Genomic DNA, 26,581 nt, shown 5'->3' with positions numbered 1-26,581 from the left:
TATATTAGATACTAGCGACCCGCCCCGGCTTCGCACGGGTGCAATGCTGATACTAAATATACTACAGAATGTCTTTATTTATAGTGTGAAGCTAGTTTATAGCATGGTTATTAACATAATAACAACAATATTCAAATATGCGTCGTTAGATTACACGTTGTTACAGAATGCGTTGAAGAAATAAAGGTTCATTGCTCGTTCCCCGTAGGTGATAGCGTGATAATATGTAGCCTATATGTTGACCCGACTTCTTAATAATATTCGTGCCAAATTTGAAGTAAATCCATGCAGAACTTTTTGAGTTTATCCCGGACATACATACAGACAAACAGACAAACAGACAAAAATTCTAAAAACTATATTTTTATCTTCGGTATCGATTGTAGATCACACCCCAAGTATTCTTTAAAAAAATATTCAATGTACAGTTTTGACTTTCCTACCATTTTATTATATGTATAGATACACGCGTATTAACTTAACTATTTATTCGTCGACCTACCTATTATACAGCACAACTAGAATTATTATAAGGTTTTAAATTAACATGGCTTTATAATTATTGCTAAAATTATTCAAAACGGGATTTTGTTTTTTATTTTCATTTAACAGAGTTCGATATTTCGACACCAACTATAACTGGCTTGTTCACGAGACATAATGAAAATAAAAAACAATGTCCTGTTTTTGAATAATTTTAGAATTATTACTAGCTGACTCGGCAAACGTTGTCTTGCCGCTAAACGCTATTTAAAAATAGGGGTTGATGGTAGAATGGTGAAAATTTGGGGTTGTATGTATTTTTCAACGCCAAATCATAATAAAATAAAGAATAAATAATTAATCTAAAAATTACAAAAAAAATTATGTGGTATCATGGGACACCAGGTAGGAATGAAGTTCCTTCGGATAGTATATTGAAGCAACACAATTTGAAAAAAAAATATTGTTGAATTTTATATATATTTTCTAGTTCTTGATTTTTTTTTTATTTTGTTGATTGGTTTTTAATTAAGTACATAAAAGTATTTAGGAAATTTACTATTTTAGAAAATAACAAATACCGTAAAATTAAATAAATCTAAGAAAATAATAATAATACTAATAATTCAAACTATTAAGTGAAATTAAAAAAAAAACCTGTCTTTATTTATTTTTGTCGACAGTATAAAATTACATAAATAATTTTAAAAAAGTTTACTAGTAATATTTTAGTTTTACAAACGTCATATTATACAGTCGTGTGACTGATATTACGTCACTTCCGTTATATATTTTTCTTACGGTTTTAGTATCACATTTTTTTCAGTTCGGTCGCCTAGCCAAATGTCAAGCCTGCCGTAAGGAACTTCGTTCAAAAAAATTGGGGTGGACTACCCTTAACATTTAGGGAGATGAAAAATAGATGTTGTTCGATTCTCAGACCTACCCAATGTGCACACAAAATTTCATGAGAATCGGTCAAGCCGTTTCGGAGGAGTTAGTTTTTTAACTACAAACACCGCGACACGAGAATTTTATATATTAGATATTATTCGTCTTATAAGAAAGCGCTAAAAAAACTTTTTTTACATTATTATTATAAATAAATGTATTTGAACTTGATATGTCTATATTTATCTAATGTTAGGATAATTGTTTTGGTTGAATGCGACAATCTCAAGAACTACTGGTTCGAATCAAAATGTTATTTTAAGGCTAGGACAGCCCAAAAGTCTATAGGCTATATAACATAACTTTCCGACTACTGGAAGCGAGGCATAGACAAAAAATGTTGCAATAGCGAGGTTGGTCGCTAATATAACAACACAAACCTTCAAACTGTGTTTTCATGGTTTCGTGTGAGTGAAACCGAAGGTGGATGGTAGTATAATATATTATCTTATTGAACTCTCTTCTGTCGGCGGCAAAAAATTCAATTATATCTAAGTAAAACGTTCAAGTGTAATCTATAAATAATTGGTTGAAAGTATTTTTGACGTCAGTTTTTACGTAGTTGTAAAAAACGTTTTTTAAGCAGAATTACACAATTGTTAATTATTTTTTGAAATGACCAGGAAATTAATAGCCGTAGTTTAGTACAAAAATAATCTACATAAAACTTTTATTATCTACATTGTTTTTGCCATTTTTTATAAAAAATGTTAGACGACGCGTCGGCACAACGGTCACAGCAATGGTTTGTGGCTGTTGCGCTAGCGGTTACAGGTTCGATCCCCGTACATGACAAACATTTGTATTGGCCATACAGATGTTTGCCATGGTCTGGGTGTTTGTGCAGTCTTTGTGGGTCTCCCCAACGCGCCTCAGAGAGCACGCTAAGCCGTCGGTCCCGGCTGTTATCATGTACACTTGATAGCGATCGTTACTGATAGTAGGGAATATATCCGCCAACCCGCATTGGAGCAGTGCGATGGATTAAGCTATAATCCTTCTTTTACATGGGGCAAGAGGCCTAGGCCCGGGTATGCCTATGAGTGGGATATTACAGGCTGAAGCGTATAAAATGGTAAATGGTAGTGAAAATAAAATACCTATCGTAAAGATATACATTTTTTTTTGTTCAGAAATTCCCAATCAGAAAATGACCAGATAATGACGACAATTTTTTATTCTACTTATTTACCGTGTTAGTGCTGCTGTGTGGTTACGGCATCAAAGAATAGAGTCACCCTCTCTCTTCCCGTGGGTGTTGTAAGAGGCGACTAAGGGATAACACAGTTCCACTATCACCTTGGAACTTTAAAAGCTGACCAATGGCGTGATAAACATCCAACTGCTGGCTTTGAAATACACAGGCCGGAAACGGGCAGCAGCGTCTTCAGTGCGACAAAGCCAGCCCTGCGGTCACCAACCCGCCTGCCCAGCGTGGTGACTTTGGGCAAAACACAAAAATGGCGTGAACTTGTGGAGGCCTATGTCCAGTAGTGGACTGCGAAAGGCTGCTGTGATTATGATGATGATGATGACCGTGTTAGTAATACATTCTTTATATTCCGTCTACTCCTAATTAAAACAGTTACATGTTCATGGATTTATATGTGACTTACTCAAAAATATGATGAAATACTAATTTGACGTATTTTTCACATGTGACGTGTATAACGTTGTGGGTAAAATTATTGCAAATTTTCCAGTAATCATTTGTCATTAAAGTCAATCTTCAAATGATTTTTAACCTTGAAACTTTTACAATAGTGTTTTGCTTAATTGCTCGCGGTTCTTAGAGACCCAAGTGTTTCAAGAATCACGTCAACTCAAAGAAATGTCTAATAAATTATGTATTATTTCAAGTCATAGGTTCTTAGATTCTTAAGGGCGAATTGCATGTCATCATTCCATACAGTCCTTTTGGAGAAACCTCATGTTTTTTTTAGTCCATTTTAATCTACCACGTCATTTTTAACCAACTTCCAAAAAAGGAGGCCTATCCTCCAGGTCCAGCAGTGGACTGTATAGGCTGTAATGATGACTTCAGAACTTTTGACTGGGTAGACCGATTTCGACAAAAATGTTTTTAGTTAAAAGGTGGTGGTGTGTCATTTGGTCCCATTTAAATTTATTTAAGAGCTAACTACTTATTTTCGAGTTATATCTAATAATGCGTTTTTACTTACCTATTTTTTCGTCGACCTACGTTGTATTATACCATATAACTCTTTACTAGGTGTACCGATTTTGATGATTTTTAATTTAATCGAAAGCTGATGTTTATTATGTGGTTACATTAAAATTTCATTGAGATTTGATAAAAACTTTTTGAGTAATCTTTGATAATGCGTATTTACTTGACTATTTTTTCGTCTACCTACGTTGTATTACTTGTCGATGTAATTAAAGTCGGTGTTTTTTCGTTTGCGAGCAAATACAATTATACTACAAATTGACAAATATGCCTAATATTTAACATCTCTTGTCGAGACACTGGTTATCTAATAGAAAATTAATTTACGGTTGAAAGTAATAAAGCTAATCCAAATTTATTTACCGGTTAAGGTTTATTGTTTTATCAACTTGAGAATCTATGCTATTATTAGGGCCTCTATTAAAAAAAATAATGATAGAGCGCACGTCCGTGTTAGCTGAATATTATAGACACAAGTTTTTCATTTATTCAACCACACAAAAATGTAACATACCACTGCTGGCTATAACCCTCTTTCTCTATGAAGATGAAGAGTACTTATCTATGTTAACTGTTTTAATAAATTTTGCTGTCTTGTCTAGGAACCTTGCTTTTCTCAAGTTAAAAGCTACTCATTAATGCGCATGTAAGCTGTTAGGAAGTAACCAAATCAATTGTAGTTGATTTAATAAAAGATAAATTTAATGCTATATGCGTACTTGTAACTATTTGAATTATTTCAAAGAATAAGTTCATGTATTAAATTAAGGAATACGTTGGGAAATGTAATTGACATGGATGTAATGATATATGTACCTATATAGCAGCTTGCCGTAGAACACCGCTGTATTCGGATTGAAATGTTCACCAGTCTGTTTTTATTAAACGGTTTTATTTAGCTCACCCCGTTTGTTTTATTTATTTTTTATTATTCTTGGGTCAAATTTAGTAATTCAAATTTCACCCTCTTCCTGTCAACCGATTGATCTGAAATTTTGTATACATTTTGGATTTTGGTGACAATACAATTATGTTTATTCATTATCATTATAAATTCAAGATGGCCGCCGCTACAAAACGGCGGATAATTTATGTTTTATTAATCCCATCAATATGGGTATCAAATGAAAGGGCTCAACAAGCAGAATACAATATACTATAAAAAATTGAAATCCAAGATGGCGGCCGCTACAAAATGGCGGATAACGTAGGTTTTATCAATCCCATCAATATGGGTATCAAATGAAAGGCCTCAACAAGCAGAATACAATATACTATAAAAAATTGAAATACAAGATGGCGGCCGCTACAAAATGGCGGATAATGTAGGTTTTATCGATCCCATCAATATGGGTATCAAATGAAAGTGCTCAACCAGTATAATCAATGTACTATATAAAATTAAAATCCAAGATGGCGGCCTCTACAAAATGGCGGATAACTTAGGTTTTATCAATCCCATCAACATGGGTATCAAATGAAAGGTCTCAACAAGTAGAATACAATTTACTATGCAAAATTGAAATCTAAGCTGGCCGCCGCTACCAAATTTCTGATAACAATTTTTTATCAATCCCACCAATATGGGTATCAAATAAAAGGGCTTGACAAGAAGAATACAGTGCACTATACAACCTCAATATTTAAGATGGGCCTTGCAATAATGAAGCACTAAATGAATTAAACAGAATGCGAAATAAAAACTAAAAACTAGAAAATAAAAATAGGTAAAAAAACTTTTTAAGTTAAACGGTTTTATGTTAAACATACATTGCAATGTTTAAGATAAATGTACTAAAAACCAAAAAATAATAAAATAGATACAGTCGTGGGAATTATAAACATATGCATAGACTAGACTAAAATAAAACCGTGGGGCACGTCAATTGTCTACAATCGTTGATTAAAATGTTTGTTTTGTAATGTTACACTATAATTAGGCAGTTGTTCAACCGACAACGATGGACGTGTGATAAGTAGGGCTAGAATGTGGAAACAAGCTAGCAAGCTCGATTATAAGCGAGTTTTAGGGTTTCATAGTGGTGAGCGAGTAGTACTTTTATCATATGTTTTGTCGATTAAAGACAAACTACGAGCAGTGAAACGATTCCTCGCCAGCCAGCAGTGTGAATGTCCAACGATAAACTAGTTGAAACATCTCTTTTATTTACATGGAGTGTATAACTATTGGAATTTCCATGAGCAAGAAAATAGTAAGTAATTTCCTTACCGTCTGCGGGCCAACTAAACGACGAAGTAAACGATTCTTCTATCGCACATTAAGTCGATAATTTGTAGACAATTGACGTGCCCCACGGTTTTATTTTAGTCTAGTCTATGCATATGTTTATAATTCCCACGACTGTATCTATTTTATTATTTTTTGGTTTTTAGTACATTTATCTTAAACATTGCAATGTATGTTTAACATAAAACCGTTTAACTTAAAAAGTTTTTTTACCTATTTTTTACAATAACTGAGAGAAAAAACACCAATTTATTTAAAGGTTCTTAATGTGTAAAATTAAGCCTGCAAATTATTTATTATTATAGTTATAATTATGTACTTTTAATTATAAAGCTACAGAAAACAATACTTATTAAAACATTGGTATTTGATATTAAAACACATAATTAATTACTGGTTAATCTTATATTAATCGATGTTCAAAAATATTAATCAATGATAGTTCAAAAATATCAATCCATGAAATATCATAATTATAGAATACGCTAAGAATAAGATGTTTGCCTTCCCTTTTTAGAAAAAAAAAAAAAAACCTTACAATTACTCCACATAAATTATATATCTTTTTATAGATAATTGCTCTACCGGCATCAACAACTAAAAAAATCGTTATTGCTTTTGTTTTTGTAATTATATATATATACGACGGCTTTATTTTTGAAACAACGTCAACGTGATTAACGGTCGGTAATTTTTTTACTTATTTAGTGCTAATTATTCGCACGGGTATTGCTAGTTTCATTTTAAACGATTATACTTAATTTTTGCATTTGATTATACATTATTAGTTAGAATTTACACTTTTCGTCGTGCTTATATTAATCATTAAGTTAGTAATCTATACAAATAAATAAAATTGAAGTGTACTTGTAAACTGTCTAAATGTATACACGGTACATATACCAAAATAACATTTTCGTACCACTTGCTCAAATAAGTGACATCCTATGCCACAAAAAGCGAGCATAGCAATAGTCATTTTTAATCTGTTAAAACAGGGAAAGAAAATTGTACTGAATTTCATTCATCCTCTAGGAGGAGAATGTGATTTAAATTTGAAATACTTACCGAAATTTCTACTCAACTACATCTGTGTTTACACCATTGAGTTTGTATATAAAGCATTATAAATCTTTTTGAAAAAGGAATACGCATTTATTATGTAGTTATGATTATTAAATAAAATTACGAAAACCGACGAAGCCCTATGAGCTTAATGCCTTTGCTTTTCCGACAAAAAAATATTAGTCTAGGAATTTGCCGCGTTTATGTTTTCTTCAAATACATACACGGTAGGTTTATTTTAATTTATTTTTATAAATAAGTTAATGTTCTAAAAATACGTTATGCTTATCTCATATTATTATGTGTTAATTTTTTCGCAAATGGTACGAAAAGTAGAGTATTTTTCTCGGTGATGAAGCTGTCTTAGTCTTGGGTGAACTTACATCCCTCGTTACGCTCGGGAGTAAACCTCGAGTCCTTCGTTACGCTCGCGTGATTTAATAATAATAATAATAATAATAATCTTTATTTCGGGACTAGCCCATATAATAGTGTTAGTAACAATGATGCTTATAGTCTAATGTTAGTACAATTACATTTAAATAATTAAATAATTACATTTTAATAAATTTTGAATTAACAATAACTATAATAATATTTCTTAATAATAACAACAATTTTAAAACAACTAAAATGTGCATTCCCTTTTTTAAATATTATATTATTGTGAATTATAATTTAATTATTAATTTATTTACCATTTCATTATCATTATTAACAATTTATAATTAATGAGTTAAATACAATGAATTAAAAACACACAAAACACAAAATAGACATGAAAAAATATATATATCAAGTTAATCAGTATCATTCAATCCTCCTTTCACTCTTCGCGGCTTTCATCCATATCGTATGTACCTATCATGCTAATGTTATTAATTTATTTAGCGGCTCGGTCCGACGGCATAACATGCATGGTGATCCAATCTTTTATTATGGATCCGTCAAACCGGTCCGCAACTGTACGCAGGATGCTGTTTGTGCTCGCGCGTATCCGCCTCCACAGAGATGCCACACGCTTACGCATAATTGCATAAAAGCCATCTGTATGCTCCTCTGCGAACATCCCCGAGGCACTGCAGTGTCGCGGGAGCCCCAACAGCGCCCTAAACGCATTATTATACTGGACACGCAGAACGCTGTAGGCCTTCTTAGTATATTTAATCCACAGGCTGCAAGTGTAAAAAGATTGACAGTATGCTCTGAATAGAGTTATTTTAACTTCATTTGTGCACTTTGCAAACCTGCGGATAAGCATGTTACTTCTGACCGCCAGCGCCCTACGTTCCCGTTCCATGTCCATATCATCGCTCTGGTCAGCATTTACCCAATGCCCCAAGTACTTGAACTTTGTTACTATTTTAAGCGAAGTGCCACTTATTGTTACCGACGGTACTGTGGGATAACATTTATTACCTGCTTTAAATATAAGCATTTCGCTCTTTTCGGGATTATACCTAAGGCCATGAGCCACTGCATACCTCTCACAGATCCCTAATAATTTTTTAAGGGCTTTGATTGAAGGGCTCAGCAGCACCATGTCGTCAGCGTAACTTATATTGTTAACAAATGTACCATCAATAGAGCATCCGACTTTGGTGCTGCTCAGCTCCTCAATAAGACGGTTCACATACAAGCTAAAAAGCTTCGGCGAGGTCACTTCTCCCTGCCTCACCCCACATTCCAGCCTGTATGGCTCCGACAGCGAGCCCGCCCAACTAATAATGTTATTCTGGTTACCGTACCAGTACTTCAATAGACGTATAAGGCCTTCAGGAAGTGTGGTCTCTGTCTTTAATTTATGCCACAGCTTATTGTAAGACACCAAATCAAAGGCCTTTGAAAGGTCCAGGAAACACGCATAAACTGGTGTGTTCCTGTTCGTATAGTATTGGACAGTATGCTTAAGACACAGCACTGCACTTTCAGTGGACAGTCCGGGTCTAAATCCGAACTGTGCGTCATGCAGATTTAGATGCGTATCCAATCGGCTACTGAGCATACTGTCCAGTATTTTTGCAATGATGGTGGCCAATGATATGGGTCTATAGTTACGTCTATCAAAGACATCCCCTGTACGGTTTTTCACAATAGGTACCACCAGGGTCCTCATCATTTTCTCAGGTAGGTATAAGTGACACACGCAAGCAGTATAAAACAACGCCAGTACCTTAGACATATGCTCACCCGCATACTGTACATGTTCAATGCTTAGGGAGTCATGTCCAGGTGATTTTCCGCGCTTTATGCTCTTTATAGCTGCTTTTACCTCTACCTCAGAAAATACCACCTGTTCAACTAACTTGGAATCATCTCCCAGATTCAATGAATATTCCTCCGATGGAACAAGTACAGATTCTACTTTAAACTGGTTTTTAAAGAGCTCTGCAATTTCAGAGGGCTCGCTAACACCGTTCACACTAACCGGAACTCGCGACCTGGGATTCAGTTTACTCGTTTGTTTCCAGAATTTCCCAAAGTCTTTATTATAATGATGTGAAGCTATCATGTCCATTTGTATCTGTTCTTTATTATCTAGGCACCATTTCAATCTTTCCTTAAAAACTTTTCTAGTATAGACCATGTTGTTATATATATCTCCCGTTTTAGGCCTACCATATAGAACCCAGTCCTGAAACCCACATCGCGCGTCCCGGTGTGCTAACCTAACGTGCTTGTTCCATCCTACAACATGTTTTTTTCTCTTATTCTTATTTTTACTACAGCTTCGACTAGATGCAATTTTTAATACATTAACAATATTACTATACAAACTATCAATAATAATCCTATGTTCCTGATTACAACAACTAATATTACTACACTGATTTAACACCTCAGGAAACTCTATATGTTTTAACAAAATATCGCACTGCTCATGATATAATTTTATCTCTTCCAAATTTCTTTCCCCCCATATAACATCATTATTTTCATTAGTATTATTACAAACAAACTCACTCCTAATTGTATTTAAATTACATTTAATTTGTAATGGGTAATGATCTGACCAGTAAACATCATAGTGTATCTTAGCATCTACAACTGCTTTCCATCCCGCCTCCGACACTACACAGTGGTCCAACCAACGTTTAGTATAGGAAATGTCACTTACATACGTGTGTGAATTCAAGTTCAGTCCTAAAATCTTAATGTCCGCGCACTTCCAATTCTGTTCCGTACAAAAATTCTTTAGCTCTTCTCCAAACCGAGCTCCTGGGTGTGAATTAAATCGTCACCGCGTAAGAAGACACTGCTTTATCCCCTTGGTTAATAATCTACTATTTTTTTACAATTTTGTCTGTCTGTCTGTCTGTCTGTTTGTTCCGGCTAATCTTTTAAACGGCTTGACCGATTTTGACGGCACTTTCACTGGCAGATGGCTGATGTAATAAGGAGTAACTTAGGCTTTATTTTAGATTTTTATTTTTATTTTATAACTCTGCGAACTTAACAATAATTATTTTTGTTTCCACGTGGACAAAGTCGTGGGCACAGCTAGTTAACAATAAGCCGATTCCTCAGACCTATCTTTAATGATTCGATTTTGAAATTTCTATTAATGTTATATTATCAATGAGTGACGTATACGTGACTATATCCAACGGGAAAAAAGAAAGAGCCGAAATTATGACATCCACGCAGGAAGCCGCGGGCAGAAAGCTAGTACTAAGATACAAACAGACTGTCATACACGAACACCTAATGACTTGTTTGTTTCAACGGTCTCATCTCTAGAGAAATCAGTCTGATTTAAAATATTTTTGTACATACTACATTATGCATGGTTCAGAAAGGTTCTAAGATATGAATAGTAACAATTCATAGCAATGTAGCATATACAATTAACAAATATATCGACCCGGGTTGATGCAAAACGAACCCACTAGTTCTAGTGGCTGTTTTATAACTTTGTTGTATGGAAAATTCGTTATAAAACTAAAAATAGCGATAATTTGTTCAAATTAATGTTATTATAAAATTGATTTCAGTAATTAACGTTTTAGTTAATAAAAGAATTCCAATTTTTATAATTTATTGTTATATTACGAATCAATGCTTTAATATTACTTTTACCTAAAAACTTCATTCTATAATAAAATATACGAAGATAAGTGAATCCTTCTATTTTCTTATTATAACAAAATTAAGGTTTTTACAATAAAAACTGTATTTATATACTGTAGGTATTATTTTTAGCACAAATTAACTACCATCATGAATAGTGAAACAAATAAATACACAAGTATAACCCTTTGAAGGCTAGTAAATAAATCAAACAATAAAAAACTATGACTCGTTATCATATTGGTTGATCACTTCAGCCTATCGCAGTCCACTGGTGGACATAGGCCTCTACAAGTTCGCGCCAAAAATGGCGTGAACTCGTGTTTGCTCATATTCACCACGCTGGGCAGGCGGGTTGGTGACCGCAGGGCTGGCTTTGTCGCACCGAAGACACTGCTGCCCGTCTTTGGCCTGTGTATTTCAAAGCGAGCAGTAGGATGGTTATTCCACCATCGGTCGGCTTTTTAAGTTCCAAGGTGGTTGTGTGACTGTGTTATACCTTATTCGCCTCTTATGACACCCACTGGAAGAGAGGGGATGACTATATTATTTACTTCTGTAACCACATAGCTAATTGGCTACTTAAAATAATTAAATTGATGCAGTTTGTTTTTTGTGTCATCGGTTGATTTCAAATATTGTATTGTATCTAAACTTTATCTAATGACATGAAATAAAAAAAAGAATAATAATGGCATGTCTGCATTTGTTAAAATTTATTCAAATATTATAAAAAATCAACGCATCTGTTGTTAACCTTATAAGTGCTGCTAATATGCATACTAATAATGTATGTTACGTAATATACATTACGTACTACATATCGTGTGTTTGTTTTGAAAAACATAATTATGTATGTATACAGAGGAAGGTTATAGGTTACACAAATAGCGCTATCCAAAGACAAGATTTAAATCTTTGGCGCTATCTATACTAATATTATAAAGCCAAAAAGTTTGTTTGTTTGTATGTTTGTTTGTTTGTTTCAACATGCTAATCTCAGAAGCTACTGGTTCGAACTGCTTTTTATTTTCTGTTTTGGATATTCCATTTATCGATGAAGACTGATGAAGCTATATAATATTTTAATACATTATTTCCTCAAATAACGGGGTGAAATCGCGAAATAAAGCTAGCACATTATAAAACGGGAGATGTAACTGTAAAATGCGACTTCATTTTTACATCAATATGTAGTACAACATAGAAAATTGAGGATAACACAAAAAGTATTCGTCATATGTCTATCAAATTTAAATAGGGCCACACGACATGCACTAACTTTCGATTAATAAAAGGGTTATCACAATCGATACAGCAAATGAAAAGAAATGACATAAAAACCATCTACTTTTTTCGAAATTGGTAAATGATTTCATCGAATGTTGACAATCTATACACTATATATACAAGATAGTTGTCCAGTAAATTTTAAAACGCTAAGATGTAATAATTTTGTAAAACATCACATTGGAAAAAAACAGAATGTATTGAAAATGTATTTTTTTTTAAATATACGAGTATAAGTAAAAGTTCAATGTAATGATACTGATATCAAATGTGTCTAGTACAACAACTGGTTATTTTATTGTTAATTATACGAGTATGTGTATAGTGAATATTTACATAATATTATTTACGTGTGTTATAGTATATTAATATATTTGAATTACAAAAAATAAATTTAGAGAAATAATTTTATATTGAGAGGAGTGGTTACTATAGCATTCGAAGTAGGCTTTTGTTTTAACACCCAATTATTAGGAAAGTTTTGATGGTAACAAAAACATCACGTCAGTTGCACTCAACGCACAATCATATTCACACTACACATAAGATCACTTTTGTTTTTTCTTAAATGTATATTTTTTAAGAACAACAATTACAAGCTCTACTATCAACTTTATGCGAGTCACTGTTCGCGTTTGTTGTATAAAAAACAATTGACAATAGCCGGATAGCACCATTAAAGAGAAAATGTAATACTCGTATCTGTACTAAATATATGCCTGTACTCATTACGAAAATGCTATTTTATGGAAAAAGCGTGACAGTGTGTTTTAAAATGGCAAAATCCGTTTACTATATTGCGTCTTCTTCATCTTTACGACAGTAACAATAAAATATATCAGCTACTCGAGGAGAAAATTTTTCGTGTTCTTTAGCAGGACCGGACCAGGCATGCCCAATCAGGACCGGATAAGATATGTAACGCAGATTTGTCTGTACCTGATCAGGATGAGATGAGATTTCCTGATTGGGTCCAGATCAATCATCTGCGTTACATACCTTGCCTGGTCCGGGTCGAGTATGCCCGGTCCGACCCTTAGACTCAACGGGAAATTAATCGTCTTCAGGGCTATAATTTATTGTCAGGAATGAAATTAAAATAAATGTCTCTCAAATAATCTTTTGATTACAATGTTGTTTTCATAAGTTTACAATTTAATTACCTTGCATTTTTTTGTTCTAAACTAGAACATGATAATTACTATCTTTTGATCTTTATGAAATGAAAGAAGTTTAAAAATTTTACGTTTTGTTTAAATCACGAGTGTTCGAAGAATAACTAAACTACAATTAAAACGAAGCTAATATTGAATTAATAATTCCAATAATTAGAGTTTTTGTAAATCGTTCATGTTGATGTATAATTGGCTTTTAATTATCGGTAAAAACTAAATGAATTGAATCAATAAATAATAATAGGATAGGTATCTTGAAATATTAACAATAATTCAATTTTAATCGTGTTTGATAACACGGTAAATGATAATAATGAATAATATACAGCCACTGATCTCGAATAAAATTTTCCTACGATGAACTTACCAGTTAAAATTTTTACATTAAATTTTAACATTACAGGCCTGAGCCTTTGAAAATGTAGAAAAGTTTTCACCAAATTTAGGTCAAAAAATAAGATAAAAAACCAAAAAGTCGGTTTATTGAATTTTCGCATAAATTTTTAGAAGAAGAAGAAATATAATTTATTGTGCATAAAAGTAAAAGTACATAGGTATCTTAAAAAAAATAAAAACTTACAAAATAATAATATGCACAAAGGCGGTCTTATCGCTAGGTAAGCGATTTCTTATAGACAACCTTGGAATAGAGGAGATTTTAAAACAAAACAGAGTAGGGTCATCTAAAAGGCAAAATGAAGTGAATCCTACAATCTAATAATATAATAATAATATAAATAAATAATAAACATATAAATAAACTAGCTGACCTGGCGAACTTCGTATCACCTTATTTTTTTCTGAAATATAATAATAACATAATATATCAAAATAAAATATAGCCTATCTTTTAAGTTGGATCAAACTGCAGACGGTGTGCAAATTTGACTAAAATCGGTTAAGTAGTTTAGGAGTCCATTGAGGACAAACATTGTGACACGAGATTTATATATATTAAGATTAATTAATAAATAAATGAATACACAAATAAATACATACCCATTACATTATGTTTTATCGTAATAATAAATACACAAAATATATACATATTACATTATTTATTAAGTAGGTAATGGTTTATTATAAATATAAAATTGGATAATTATTTACAGCACATTAACAGATAACTAAATTTTAAGTAAATTTTTACGTAAAAAATGTATGAACACAAAACTTGTCGACCTCTTTATTACCTACAACTTTGCTATTTTACTGTTTTCGATAGCTAGAACTCGTAGTTTTGTCGGAAGTCGTGATAAACTACTTTCAACACTTAAAACTTTTCACCCCTTCCCTTCTTTCTTTCTTCTACTTCTACTTTCCGACCTCAAATCGGCCGTAAATTAATTTTCCTTTTACCTTATCTAAATTATTATGATGTCAAAAATTATATTATCGAACCTGGGCTTATATTTTATGTAGGTATTATATTTTATGTGAAAACCACACAATCGTATTTGCTACTTCCTACGGCTTTGCTTGCGTATTTTATTTTTTATTTTTACAACTTTGTCTTAGCATTTGTGTACGTAATATTGTATGCATGTTGCGTGTTTCCGGATCATTGACATCATATCTTACTGGGAGCTGGTGAGTATGGGTCGTTTACTAATTTTTTGCAAATGTGTAATCGATTATTTCACCCATTTGATTATTAAGTTCTTATACACTCAAATGGTGTTCTATTTTTAATGAATTAACTATAACGCTTTCTTCTATCATATCTGCTAAAAATTCTGCTCATCGGAACATCCCGGTAACAGCCTTTATAAATAAATAATAAAAAAATGCTGTGTATTGTTTTCCCATATGCATGTGCAGAAATTAGTATATAATCTCTGGTAATAAGGTATTTCCACGCAAACTGTGTCTATCGATAAACGTGAATATATTTTTCTGATAATTTAAAGTTATTTTAAGGAAACGGGAAATTATGATGAATGACTCATAACTAATTCTTAATGATATATTAAAGATTAAATATATATTTACTACTTTTAGTTTTTGTTTTCATCTTAACATGACGTTTGGTGTAAACACGAAAAGTGAATCAGCGCCCTAAAATAAATTCTAGCGATTTTTGTTGATGTAACGTATTGGCGCTCAGTAGTTACGTATAATTGAATGCACCTAAGAACCTTTTGAACCAGAAAATATGTAAATTAAACATAAATTCAATTAAATTTTTTAATAACACAAAAAAGGTAACAACGAAACAGGTGAAATAAGAAATTGCATATACATTTTACTTTTTATTGCGATATAAAAGTACAAAATGATTTTTATAATGTAATAAATAATTTAAATATATTTTACACTTGGGTTCGAGGGAAAACACATTTTAATAGGACACATCGTTATAAAATTATTACGTACATATTCTCAATAATTACACAATTCTTCATATGGATGAAATAAGTTGATTGACTAACTTTACTTACAAATGAAGTTGGTAGTTTTAACTTAAGTATACTTATGGACCTTATGTTTACTTGTCCCATTCGAAACAATTTGATAAATAGTAGATTATACTATAATAGCTATGATAATTTTAAAAGAACATAATTACATGCGCAATGATACCTATCAGATAAAAATTAATTTTTCACTGAAAATTTTTGGGTTTGGAAAGATCATTCTAAAAAATCTAAATACTAAAATTATGATTAATGGTATTTATACAATTAACTACAGACTGTCACAGTTGTTACTATACTATACTACGTCTTAATTATATTTAGTCTAACTTTTCAAACACTGGCATAATATTTGTAATATTCACAGCAACTTTATTAAAATGTAAGTAATAGTTTATTATACTTATTAATAAATGTACATATATTAAGAAAATACTATAAACGATATTATTCTTTCAACATATTTTAGAAATAAAGTGCACTTTAATATGTGTTCAACATAATAATTAAATGATAGAGATTCAAGATGTTAAAAAAGTAAACACCTTGAATACCCTTGAAAATAAAAACAAGTTTCTACGCATAAGAATCTACGCATTGTACACAAGAAAAAAATTGCAAAATAAGAAAAAGTACAAATGGCGGCCTTATCGCATAGAGCAATTTCTTCCAAGCCATTTTTGGATGGAAAATGAAAAATAAGAATTAAGGTTATTTTAGAGGTACAAAACATTACAATGTATAAATTTTTTTACGAGATAAAATGTATAAATATGTTAATTTTCTATGCATGTAATTAATTAATTTGTATATTTAAATTATAATTGCGCTGCTGTGAAAACAGTTGTCATAAAAAACGTTATAACATGAATAAACAATTTTAAGAATAATTGTGTTTGCTCGCAAACGAAAAAAACCGACTTCATTTACATCGACGAGTAATACAACGTAGATCGACGAAAAAATAGTCAAGTAACGACGCGTTACCACATGACAAATATCAGCTTTCGATTAAATTAAAAATTATTAAAATCAGTACACCCAGTAAAAAGTTATTGCGGATTTTCAAGAATTTCCATCGATTTCTCTAGGATTCCATCATCAGATCCTGGTTTCCTTATCATGGTACTAAACTTGGGATATCTCCTTTCCAACAAAAAAAGAATTACTAAAATCGATACATCCAGTAGAAAGTTATGCGGTATAATACAACGTAGGTCGACGAAAAAAGCGTCAAGTAAAAACGCATTATTAGATATAGCTCGAAAAGTAGTTGTTAGATCTCAAATAAATTTAAATGGGACCAATTGGCACACACCACCTTTCGATTAAAAGAAAATTTGTCGAAATCGCTCCACCCAGTGAAAAGTTCTGATGTAACATACATAAAAAAAAAAAAAAAAAAAAAAAAAAAAAAAAAAAAAAAAAAAAAAAAAAAAATACAGTCGAATTGAGAACCTCCTCCTTTTTTGGAAGTCGGTTAAAAAAAATTAAAATTGAAGCCCCATAACAAAAATTAAACTATTTATTTTCCTTTAATTTATGGTCAATTAAAATAATTACAGTCTGTAGCTTTACAAGCATCGTAGATGTACCTGTATGTTAGCATTAAATACGGGTGTATAAGTATATAAGTATATAGATAAGCAAATAACTACACACGTCGCTCGGTTATTGAATAACAAAGAATAGTCATGTAAAAGATATTTTTTAAGCCCGATAACACTTTCAATTCTAAAAATAACACAAAAAAATAATTCTATTTAAAAAAAAATTATATACATATATTATTAGTTAAGACGTCTGTAAGTTACGCAAATTCATAATACATAGTATAAAATTCATTACTTATTAAAATACATTCTTATTTTTTACAGTAAAATAGAGGTAACATTTTTTTGTATACAATTAGATCGGCAAACAAGCGTACGGCTAGCCTGATGGTGTCACAAGAACGTTGCCGACTTCTCTTGGGAGAAATCCCAAATGGAGATTTCCCCCAGGAGCTCTGGCCACCTTACTCACCACACTTCTTAAAAGCAGTATTATTTAGCTGTTATCTTCTGAGTGTGTCCAGAATTTAAGCAAAATATTTCCTGCCGTATCCTACCTCAGTTGCTGTGGACTTTTTCCTTTCTGTTTGGCCGTTTCTACGGGCTCACACAGCTAAAGATGAATCGATATTATTCAGTTAATTATTTAAAGTAAAACTCCAGTAACATTTTTTTTACAGCTTTGTATACGGATGAAAATTCTAAAATATTGGCAACTCGCTTCTTCTCCTTTTCCTTAATAGAGACGATGGCCTTTTTATAGCATTGACATACAAACTCGCTTGTTGCAAAACATATACTGGATAAAATAGAAATTTAATGCCGGGTACTTTTACCCACAACACTTGACAAATGTAACCGAACGTCTTAATATAAAAAAAAAATATTCCATCTCACTCAAAAACCAAACACTAATAAGAAAATTGTTTTCACTCAACGGTTAGTCCGTATTCAGTAAAGTGGGGATGTGTAGTTGGCAGACCGGCGCAGTATGTGAGGCTGCAGGGGTACGTAGGTGCTGCCGTAGCCAGCTTCCACAACGCGGACGATTCGGACATTGATCTGCAAAACAAAAAATAGTAAGTTAAAGCTCTATCATTTTAAATATACTATATATGTATTATATATGTAAGTAAAAATAAATCGCTGAAATGTATCTATGCGCGTAACTTCCAAACAACTGCACCAAATTGTAAAATCACTTTTTTTGCCCAACTCTTTCTCTCTCTTTGTATAAATGAAAATCTAAAAAATCGATACTAACAGTAAAATGTTCGCGATGATAGATAATTTTGAAAAAAATATAAAATAGAGTTATAAAATACTTCTTCATTTTAACTCATTGGGGAAGTAAAAAGAACTATATAGGTATACTAACTATATTTACATATAGGTAAGTAAGGATATGCTATTTGTGTTATCCAGCTAGTTCACACATACCTATGCTAAACGTTGGAAATACTCATATGAGTTCATTTGATAACGGTAACAATTAAATGAATTTTCCGACAATCAACACATCATACATTAAACAATGGATTACTTGGTAAACTTTACATGTGTTTATAAATATAAATGTTATCGATACAAGCTGGTGCAATTAAAATAGGAAATACGTTACGTATGAATCAACTTCATAACCAAAACAATTGAAATGTTATACCTACTTCCTTATTGAAATCATATTAATTTATGTACGATTTTATTTTTGTGTTACCCGCACATTAAGAATTCTAACCATTTTTGAATATCATATCAAAAATTGACCGTTCCAGCGGGGATTGAACCTGCGTCTCCGACTGACCGTGTCGGCGCTGTTCGGGTTTCTGTAAAGAACTCACTATAGGCGGCGCCACGGTTCGCTTAAACCGAAAATAAAATCATTATATCAAGAGTTTCGATCTAGCGGGTACATCGTTCCATAGCTTAATTGGCTAGAGCGCCAACACTTTTGATATGATATTCAAAAATGTTCATATTAATTTATTATACTGCAAGTTTGTTCATCAGATATATGTTTATAAAATATTTTGATGTGTTACCTTGTGTGTTTAATTTCTTTTTCTTTTTTTTTAAATTTAAAACACATACTAAACTTATTTTAATTAAAATTCAGAACAATTTCCTTGCAGTAAAATTGTCGAAAAACTCCCAAATAAACTATCTATTAGCAACGTTTAGTTTAATGTTTCGTTGGTTTAATTTATTATTATTATATCTTTAAAATTGAAGTAATGAAGTAGTGAACACGCTTATATTAAACTAAGATTATTTAGGACTTAAAATAAAATTAAGCACCAGAGTTGTTTAACTTAAGTTTTTCACAAGTACGTTTGGAGAAATGTCGTTAAATAATAATACAGATATAATTGTTACATACCTCATGTTTCGAGACAGTGCGTTTGAAGTATTTGTGGAACCTAGTAGAGAGGGCCCACACGACGCCGTTGTCGCGCTCTACCCAGCGGACTTCCGCGCAGAATTGCAGTTTCTCAGGGTCCTGTGCCAACACCCTGAAATCACACAAACGTTTTGTAAGTTTATAACTTTTAGTACTATCTAATTTAATTTATTTTATACAGTTTAGATTAGGGTTTATACTTATACTTTACTTACATTAAAATATATTTTCGTTCAATACAAAATATACATACATAAATAATTACATGTTTTTTATTAATTTTATTTCATCTTTAATTTTAAATCAAACTTATATAACATTAAATACTTGAACTCGTGATGAAATAATATGTTTTGTATGGTTAGAAAAAAAAATTAAATTATTGTTTATAAACTCGTTTTTAATATCTACTAATTTAAAGATATATCTGTTTGCCAAAATATTCCTACACGTATAGATATGAAATTAAAACGACTTAAAATTATCCAACCTTTTTTTAGAAGAATATTTTCTCATACATATTATAGTAATAATTATGCTATTTTAAGAGCCATTTCACAATTTTACGCTCTGCAAGTTTAGGTAAATTTGGTCGCATCGCGCGAGTCGTACGAGCCGCGCGATCTTTGTGCTAGTACGTATAGTGTGACAACCAAAAGACCATCGTGATCATTTTCTGATGTATAATAAAAATTATAACTATGGTATAAAATGTTTTTTACATAATTAATTTGTTAAAAATTTCAAGTATGTTATATAACAACAGTCAATAAATTTAAAATAAAATTAAAAAAATCAATTTTATGAAACAATTTTTTAAAATTGATTTAGTTTTTTCAGTTTACGAATGAATCTAATATTTACGATATGAATAAAAAAGCATTTAATGACATCGACACCGACAAACATATTAATTAACAAATAACAAGACAAACAGATTGAAATGCCTATTTGTATTGATAGTGTGAGAAAAGAAAATTAAATTATACATTTGTTTACAGAAATTATCATTATATTATTTTACAGTCATTTTCGTAATATGTTTATTTTATTTATATTTTATTATGAAAGTATCAAATGCGTTTTATCCGCTATAACAACAGGCGCTTGGCGCGTGTGAGCGAAAGAGACGGCTGCGCAGAATTTGGCGTGGACCTTACCTCTAAGAGCGCTAGCGCTCGACTGATTTACCGGGCTTGATGCGTGGCAATATATACTATCTTTTTATTATTTAATATAAAATGTATTAAAAATAATTACATCTTTTAATTATTTTTTTTTTTGTATTCCTTAATGATGTAAGTTTACTTTGATGAAGATAGTTCGTTAAAATTTCTTAGTTTTCTAAGAGAAATATCGCTTTTAAAATTGTACTTATTTGGAAAATATTCGTAGCTTTAAATTTTTTTTATCGTTTAATAGAGATACAAATGGAATAAAAATCTATGATAGTGGACAACAAAATTATATTCTACATATTATGATATTTTTTTAAAATGGTTTCAACGTAGAGGTTATTGAAAAGTAGGACTTCAAAGTATACATTGCGACCGTTTACCCAGGGAGGAGGCTGATGAAAAGGTTAATAATTTTATACACATAATATAAATAAAAATTCTGATCTGACTATGGACTACAACAAAGGTTGCTCTATTATATTTCAAGAATATAAATTACATTATTGCATCCAACACTGAGATTAACGACGTCAAAATATTACAATTTCGCGGATTGTTACCGATTTTTGTGAAATGGCTCTTAAATACAAATATCTTCTCTATGGGTCAATTGATATAATAAAAAAAAATGACACAACATTAACAATGCTAAATTAATGCTAATTCAATTTAAATTTTATTGCATTATGCATTTATTCAAACAAAAGAGCTTATTATTATTAGGTATCAACAAACGTTTAATATAAAAACAAATATTCTATAATATATTCTAGACTACAGTTTAACATGTAGCCTGAAATAATCACAAATTTGTGAGACTTTACCTGTGAGAATTGGTAATGGGATTCCAAGCAGCTATCGCTGTTTCAGTCATAGGGCTGAAAATGATAGTGTCATCTCGAGGATCCACGGCTATGCCGAGACCCTGGGAAGATTTACGTCCCACGAGATTTACGGGTAAGTCAGTTCCTTCCGCAGGAGGACCAGATGCCAGCACTGCTGTCGATACGCTGAATATTCTTGAAAAAAAAATTATAAATTCAATGGCTAAGTAATAACTTATTAAAATAATAAATCTTATTTGTGTATTTCAATTATAAATTAATAAACATAATTAATTAATTGTTATAATACTATGTTCGTTCTTTTTCACGAAAGTACAAATGAAAGCAATTAATTGAAAATTGATTCTTTTGGACTTACGTAACGCTTAATACGATGTTTCTAATACTTTATAAAATTTTAACACACTAATGTTGCTCCTATTACTAATTCACATTTTCGCTCTACTTACTATCTGACATCGATATTACATTAATCGTATGTTTTAACGTCTCTCGATTGCTAATTAAATCCATTTAGTGTGGTCACTCTATGGCAATGTGTTAAAATAAGGTTCTATAACAAAAACGCACAAAAAAAATTATTGATTCAAGTAATAAAAGCTTTTAATTAATTATGATTATCTTTGGTATGGGCAAAAAAAGCAAGTCAAAATTTTAAAAAAACATCCTACCCTTTTTCAGCACTCCTTTATTTTGTTAAGAAGATTGAGGTCAAAGTTTTGCATTTGTTTAAACTAAATAAACGGCATTATGGTAATAGTATATTATAATAGTGTAATATATCCATTTAACAATTTAAATTTAAATTTTGAGTTCAAGTAGGTTTTCCCGCCACGGTTCCCTAAATGAAAACATAACAAGTACTCTTGCCACCATCGATTTTTCTGCTCTTATTGAGCCTACTTTAATTAGTCACGATGATGGCAAGAGACCTGATGGATGATTTCGTGTGAAAGAGGACGGGCGTTTTGCGCTGACAAGTTTGCTCCGTTCCATGTCAGGGAAACAGCTTTAAGAGCATGAGCCGCTTTGGAGGAAGCTGAAACTACTAAACGGCACACATATTCGTCACCAATTTAAATTACACCTTTTGCCGTTTTCAGTAGAAACACTTGGACTTTGGAGCAGCGGTACTAAATTTTTTTAAATAGAATGAACCCCTCGTCTTATTGCCTCTACTGGTGACAAAAGGTCTGGTGCCAGCATTCTTGGTATCATTTAGTTTCTAAGTTGGGAAAAATTGTAAATAAAGTTTACAATAAAATAAAAACAAAAACTATCATAAAAGAAATGTAATGTGTGAAGTATTTAAGCTAAGAATGGCAGTGTATGATATGTATTATAATTTACCTGTCAGTAGCCAAAGGTTGATAGTACAATAATCCCTGCGCAGGGGAATGCGTAAGGCCAACGACACCGTCCATGAGAGTGAATTTCTCTCCCCCAATGTCATACTCTCCGAAGTCGGGATCAGGGTACATAGATGCATGCGTTACTCGCCAAGCATTGTCTCTGCGACCGTCGTAAACGATGATGCCTGGAGGATAGAACAATACAGTATAATTCAATAAATATATAAATAAATAGAAATCTCACACTCAATGCCTTCTTCCCACTGGGATTTACTCCAAAGTGTAAGGTCCAAAAACACGCATGTTTAGCATATACTAACACCTATATGCTCTATTTTTATACTCAAATTAAAAGTCCCAAAACATTATTTTGTCAATAACTTGAGATAATTATTTTAAAAAAATTAAAATCGATAATTCATAAAACCATAAGACAAAATATAAAGCATAAAACCATAAGACAAAGTTTGGACTGTCATGTACATATCTATAAAAGTCCCTGATAAAGATATTTAAAAAAATGGTAAAGTTTAGTAGTGCTTGCCCAAGCTGAGTTTAATCTATCTTGTCATTGATCCAAATGTTCCATCCAATTGCCCACATTAGCTTCAAAACGAAATTAAATTAATACTAGGCGATATTGTTATATCCTTAGTTAATATTTTAAATGCAAAAGCATACTTATACGAATACTAGCGGACCCGGCAGACGTTGTCCTGCCCGGAAAACAGCTACCAAATTTGTTAGCTTACATACCGATAGCAGCGCCACCTAACGGGTTCAATTGAGATAAAAACTAACATATCTTCGAAGTCGACAAAATTACAGATGCTTACAAAATTTAATAAAAATTGGTTCAGTAGTTTCGGAGTTACATACCAATAGCAGCGCGATGTCTGACTGGAAATCTTCAGTGAGCCTTCTATCAAAATCATCCTTTCGTTCTTCTTCCCCTTTAGACACAACTTCTTTCGCTGCTAATTTCAATATTTTATACTTCCTTCTTGCTTCCTTTATCTCGTCATCTGTTGCCTTTTTAACTTTTTGGTTAGCTTTTGTTCCTAACCAATCCAACCACATTTTGTACATCTTTATCCATCCACACATTATAGTTATTTCTTCCTTTTCTTCTTTTAGCTACCCCGCATACCTCAATAGCAACATTCACGACCCCTTTCTTAAAATTATCCCACAAATTTTCAATCACACCTATCTCTTCTATGCCTTTAAAACTTTCTTTGAGTTTCTCTACATACTCGTCTTACTTTTCTTTTTCTTGCAGGTTTTCCACTTTTACTCTATCCAAAACACTCGTAAACTCGACCTCTCGGTGTCGCCACCGCTTAAAGAGGCCAAGCATTCGGGCTATGACCAGAAAATAGTCTGTGTCTTTCATCCACAATTACAATATCAATCATACTTCTAGACTCACCCTCATCTCTTGTATACATATAGATCTTTATGTGGTCAAACATTGTGTTGGCCACGCAAAGATTCCATTCCAAGCATACTTTAAGCAGGCTTCTCCCATTGTCATTCACTCTCTCCTCCCCAAACATACCCAGAACTCCTTCATACCCATCACGCTTTACTCCAACCCACCCATTAAAGTCCCCTAACATCACGATCCGTTCATTTTCTCCGCACTTATTCAAGACCTCTCTCATGCTATCCCAAAATTCCTCTCTCTCTCTTGCTTTTAGTGACCCACCTCCGCGCAGCTCCGTCGGTGCAATAGACTCCAAGGATAAAAAAGCTAGTGAGTCCGACTTTTAACCTAATCCAGAGGAGTCTTGGGCTTACATATTCATGCTCCATCACACATTCAATTATTCGAGAGAAGAGAATCACACCAACTCCCTGACAGCTTCAGCTGGTTTGGGTTGGTTTGGTTAGTTTGGTTCCCGACCAGTATGCCGTGTAGGGACCATGAACCGTGGTGTCACATCCCTTCCCCTTGGTTTCGTTCACGCACAGAATAGCTATACATCGTTCATCCATCATCTGACATACTTCATCTACCTTACCATCCATTGCTCCTCTTAGATTCAAGTTAGCGAAGCGACTCTCCATGGGCCGCTTTTCACCCCTGCGAGAAACGAGACGTGATGGGTGGCGAACCACATCGCCGTAAGACTAAAATATTTTAATATTATTTAAATTCTGGCCGTTAACAAGTACAGCACCTTAATAGTAAGCAAAATAATAAATAACTGAATCTTGGTAGAATATTAGGAAATGTGGTAAATAACCTGAACTTACTTAGTTTATCATGAAAATGCAACGTGCATTCATTTGATTAAAAATGAACCGGTTTACAGTAAATTAATTGATGAAGCTTAATTTATAACTGACTTTGAAAAATTGATAAATGACTCAATATATTTGAAGTAGACTGGTTATCATGTCATTTTGGCAATTAAATTACTTACCTACCACAAAAATGTAATTGGTACAATTTTCAGTTACGTAAATAATTCGGAGAAAGTCGAGTTCCGATACACGTCGTTGAGTTAAACAGTGAAACATACACATTAAAATGTTGTTAATTATTATGTTCTTATAACTGAGAAAGTGATCAAAAAAATATGAATTTTTTAGCTGAGGTTTCATTTTATATATCTTTCTATTTTTTATATTTCATTTTATATAGCTTTCTGTACTTAAACAAAGAGTATATTTTATACTTATAGTGGTTTTTTTTTCTGTTATAACCTAATTTCCATTGTATTTTATTCATAATAAGATTAGGCTACTACGTATCATAAAAAGTGTATAATTATTTTACTTTGGAAAAATGTATTAAGGCTATACTTTTACAAACTTGTAGTGAATAGAACAAAATTTCATCAAAACCGCTGATAGTCAAAAATTAAAATTAAGAAGAAGGGGAAAACATCACAATTACCTATAATAATTGTAATTATTATTTATTACTTTGCCTAAATAGAATCCGACAATTTAGCTATATTTATGAGACAATTATTACAACTCAAGCGCGGTTACACCGTTACACCTGGATGTTTACTAACGCAAGCGTAATCAATCGTAGCCTCCAGTTCCCAAGCATGTCCAATTACCTACTTTACCAAAACCTACTTATTACCAAATCAAATCGAAAATTTCTTTATATTAGATTTTATAAGCATTTTTGAATCGTCATTTTGCAGATTATTCATATTCTTTACCTAATTAATTATAGTTAATGAGAGGCTATCACCGATACGAAATTTAGATTCTGCTGAAAAGAATCGACGAGAAACAACACCTACTGTTGAAATCCGTCAATATATTAGTCAATTATTATTATTATTATTAACTGAATCATATTTCATGTATGATAGCCAGTGCTCTTAAACCC

At 32.0% G+C, this 26,581-nt stretch overlaps 2 protein-coding genes across 2 annotated transcripts in view; both read right to left on the bottom strand.

Annotated features, from left to right (window-relative positions):
- Window positions 1-7,821: 7,821 nt before the first annotated feature.
- LOC123657259 lies at window positions 7,822-8,481 on the bottom strand. Its single transcript, XM_045592832.1, has one exon. The coding sequence runs from the start codon at window positions 8,479-8,481 to the stop codon at window positions 7,822-7,824; it is 660 nt and encodes a 219-aa protein (XP_045448788.1).
- Window positions 8,482-18,395: 9,914 nt separating this feature from the next.
- Window positions 18,396-26,581, bottom strand: part of LOC123657053 (protein yellow-like) — a 30,346-nt gene continuing 22,160 nt past the window's right edge. Inside the window, exons 4-7 of the mRNA XM_045592651.1 lie at window positions 23,219-23,405; window positions 21,848-22,042; window positions 19,825-19,957; window positions 18,396-18,506 (exon numbers count right to left, since the gene is read on the bottom strand). Coding sequence (XP_045448607.1) covers window positions 18,396-18,506; window positions 19,825-19,957; window positions 21,848-22,042; window positions 23,219-23,405 — 626 coding nt within the window. The remainder of the gene's footprint in view (window positions 18,507-19,824; window positions 19,958-21,847; window positions 22,043-23,218; window positions 23,406-26,581) is intronic.

This window comes from Melitaea cinxia, chromosome 10 (assembly GCF_905220565.1).
Source record: "Melitaea cinxia chromosome 10, ilMelCinx1.1, whole genome shotgun sequence".
Classification (NCBI taxonomy): domain Eukaryota; kingdom Metazoa; phylum Arthropoda; class Insecta; order Lepidoptera; family Nymphalidae; genus Melitaea; species Melitaea cinxia.
This window is presented reverse-complemented; position numbering and strand designations above follow the sequence as displayed.

Bases quoted from the DNA above. Each gene is read 5' to 3' on its own strand.
- LOC123657259 (XM_045592832.1), bottom strand. From the start codon at position 8,481: ATGGTGCTGCTGAGCCCTTCAATCAAAGCCCTTAAAAAATTATTAGGG.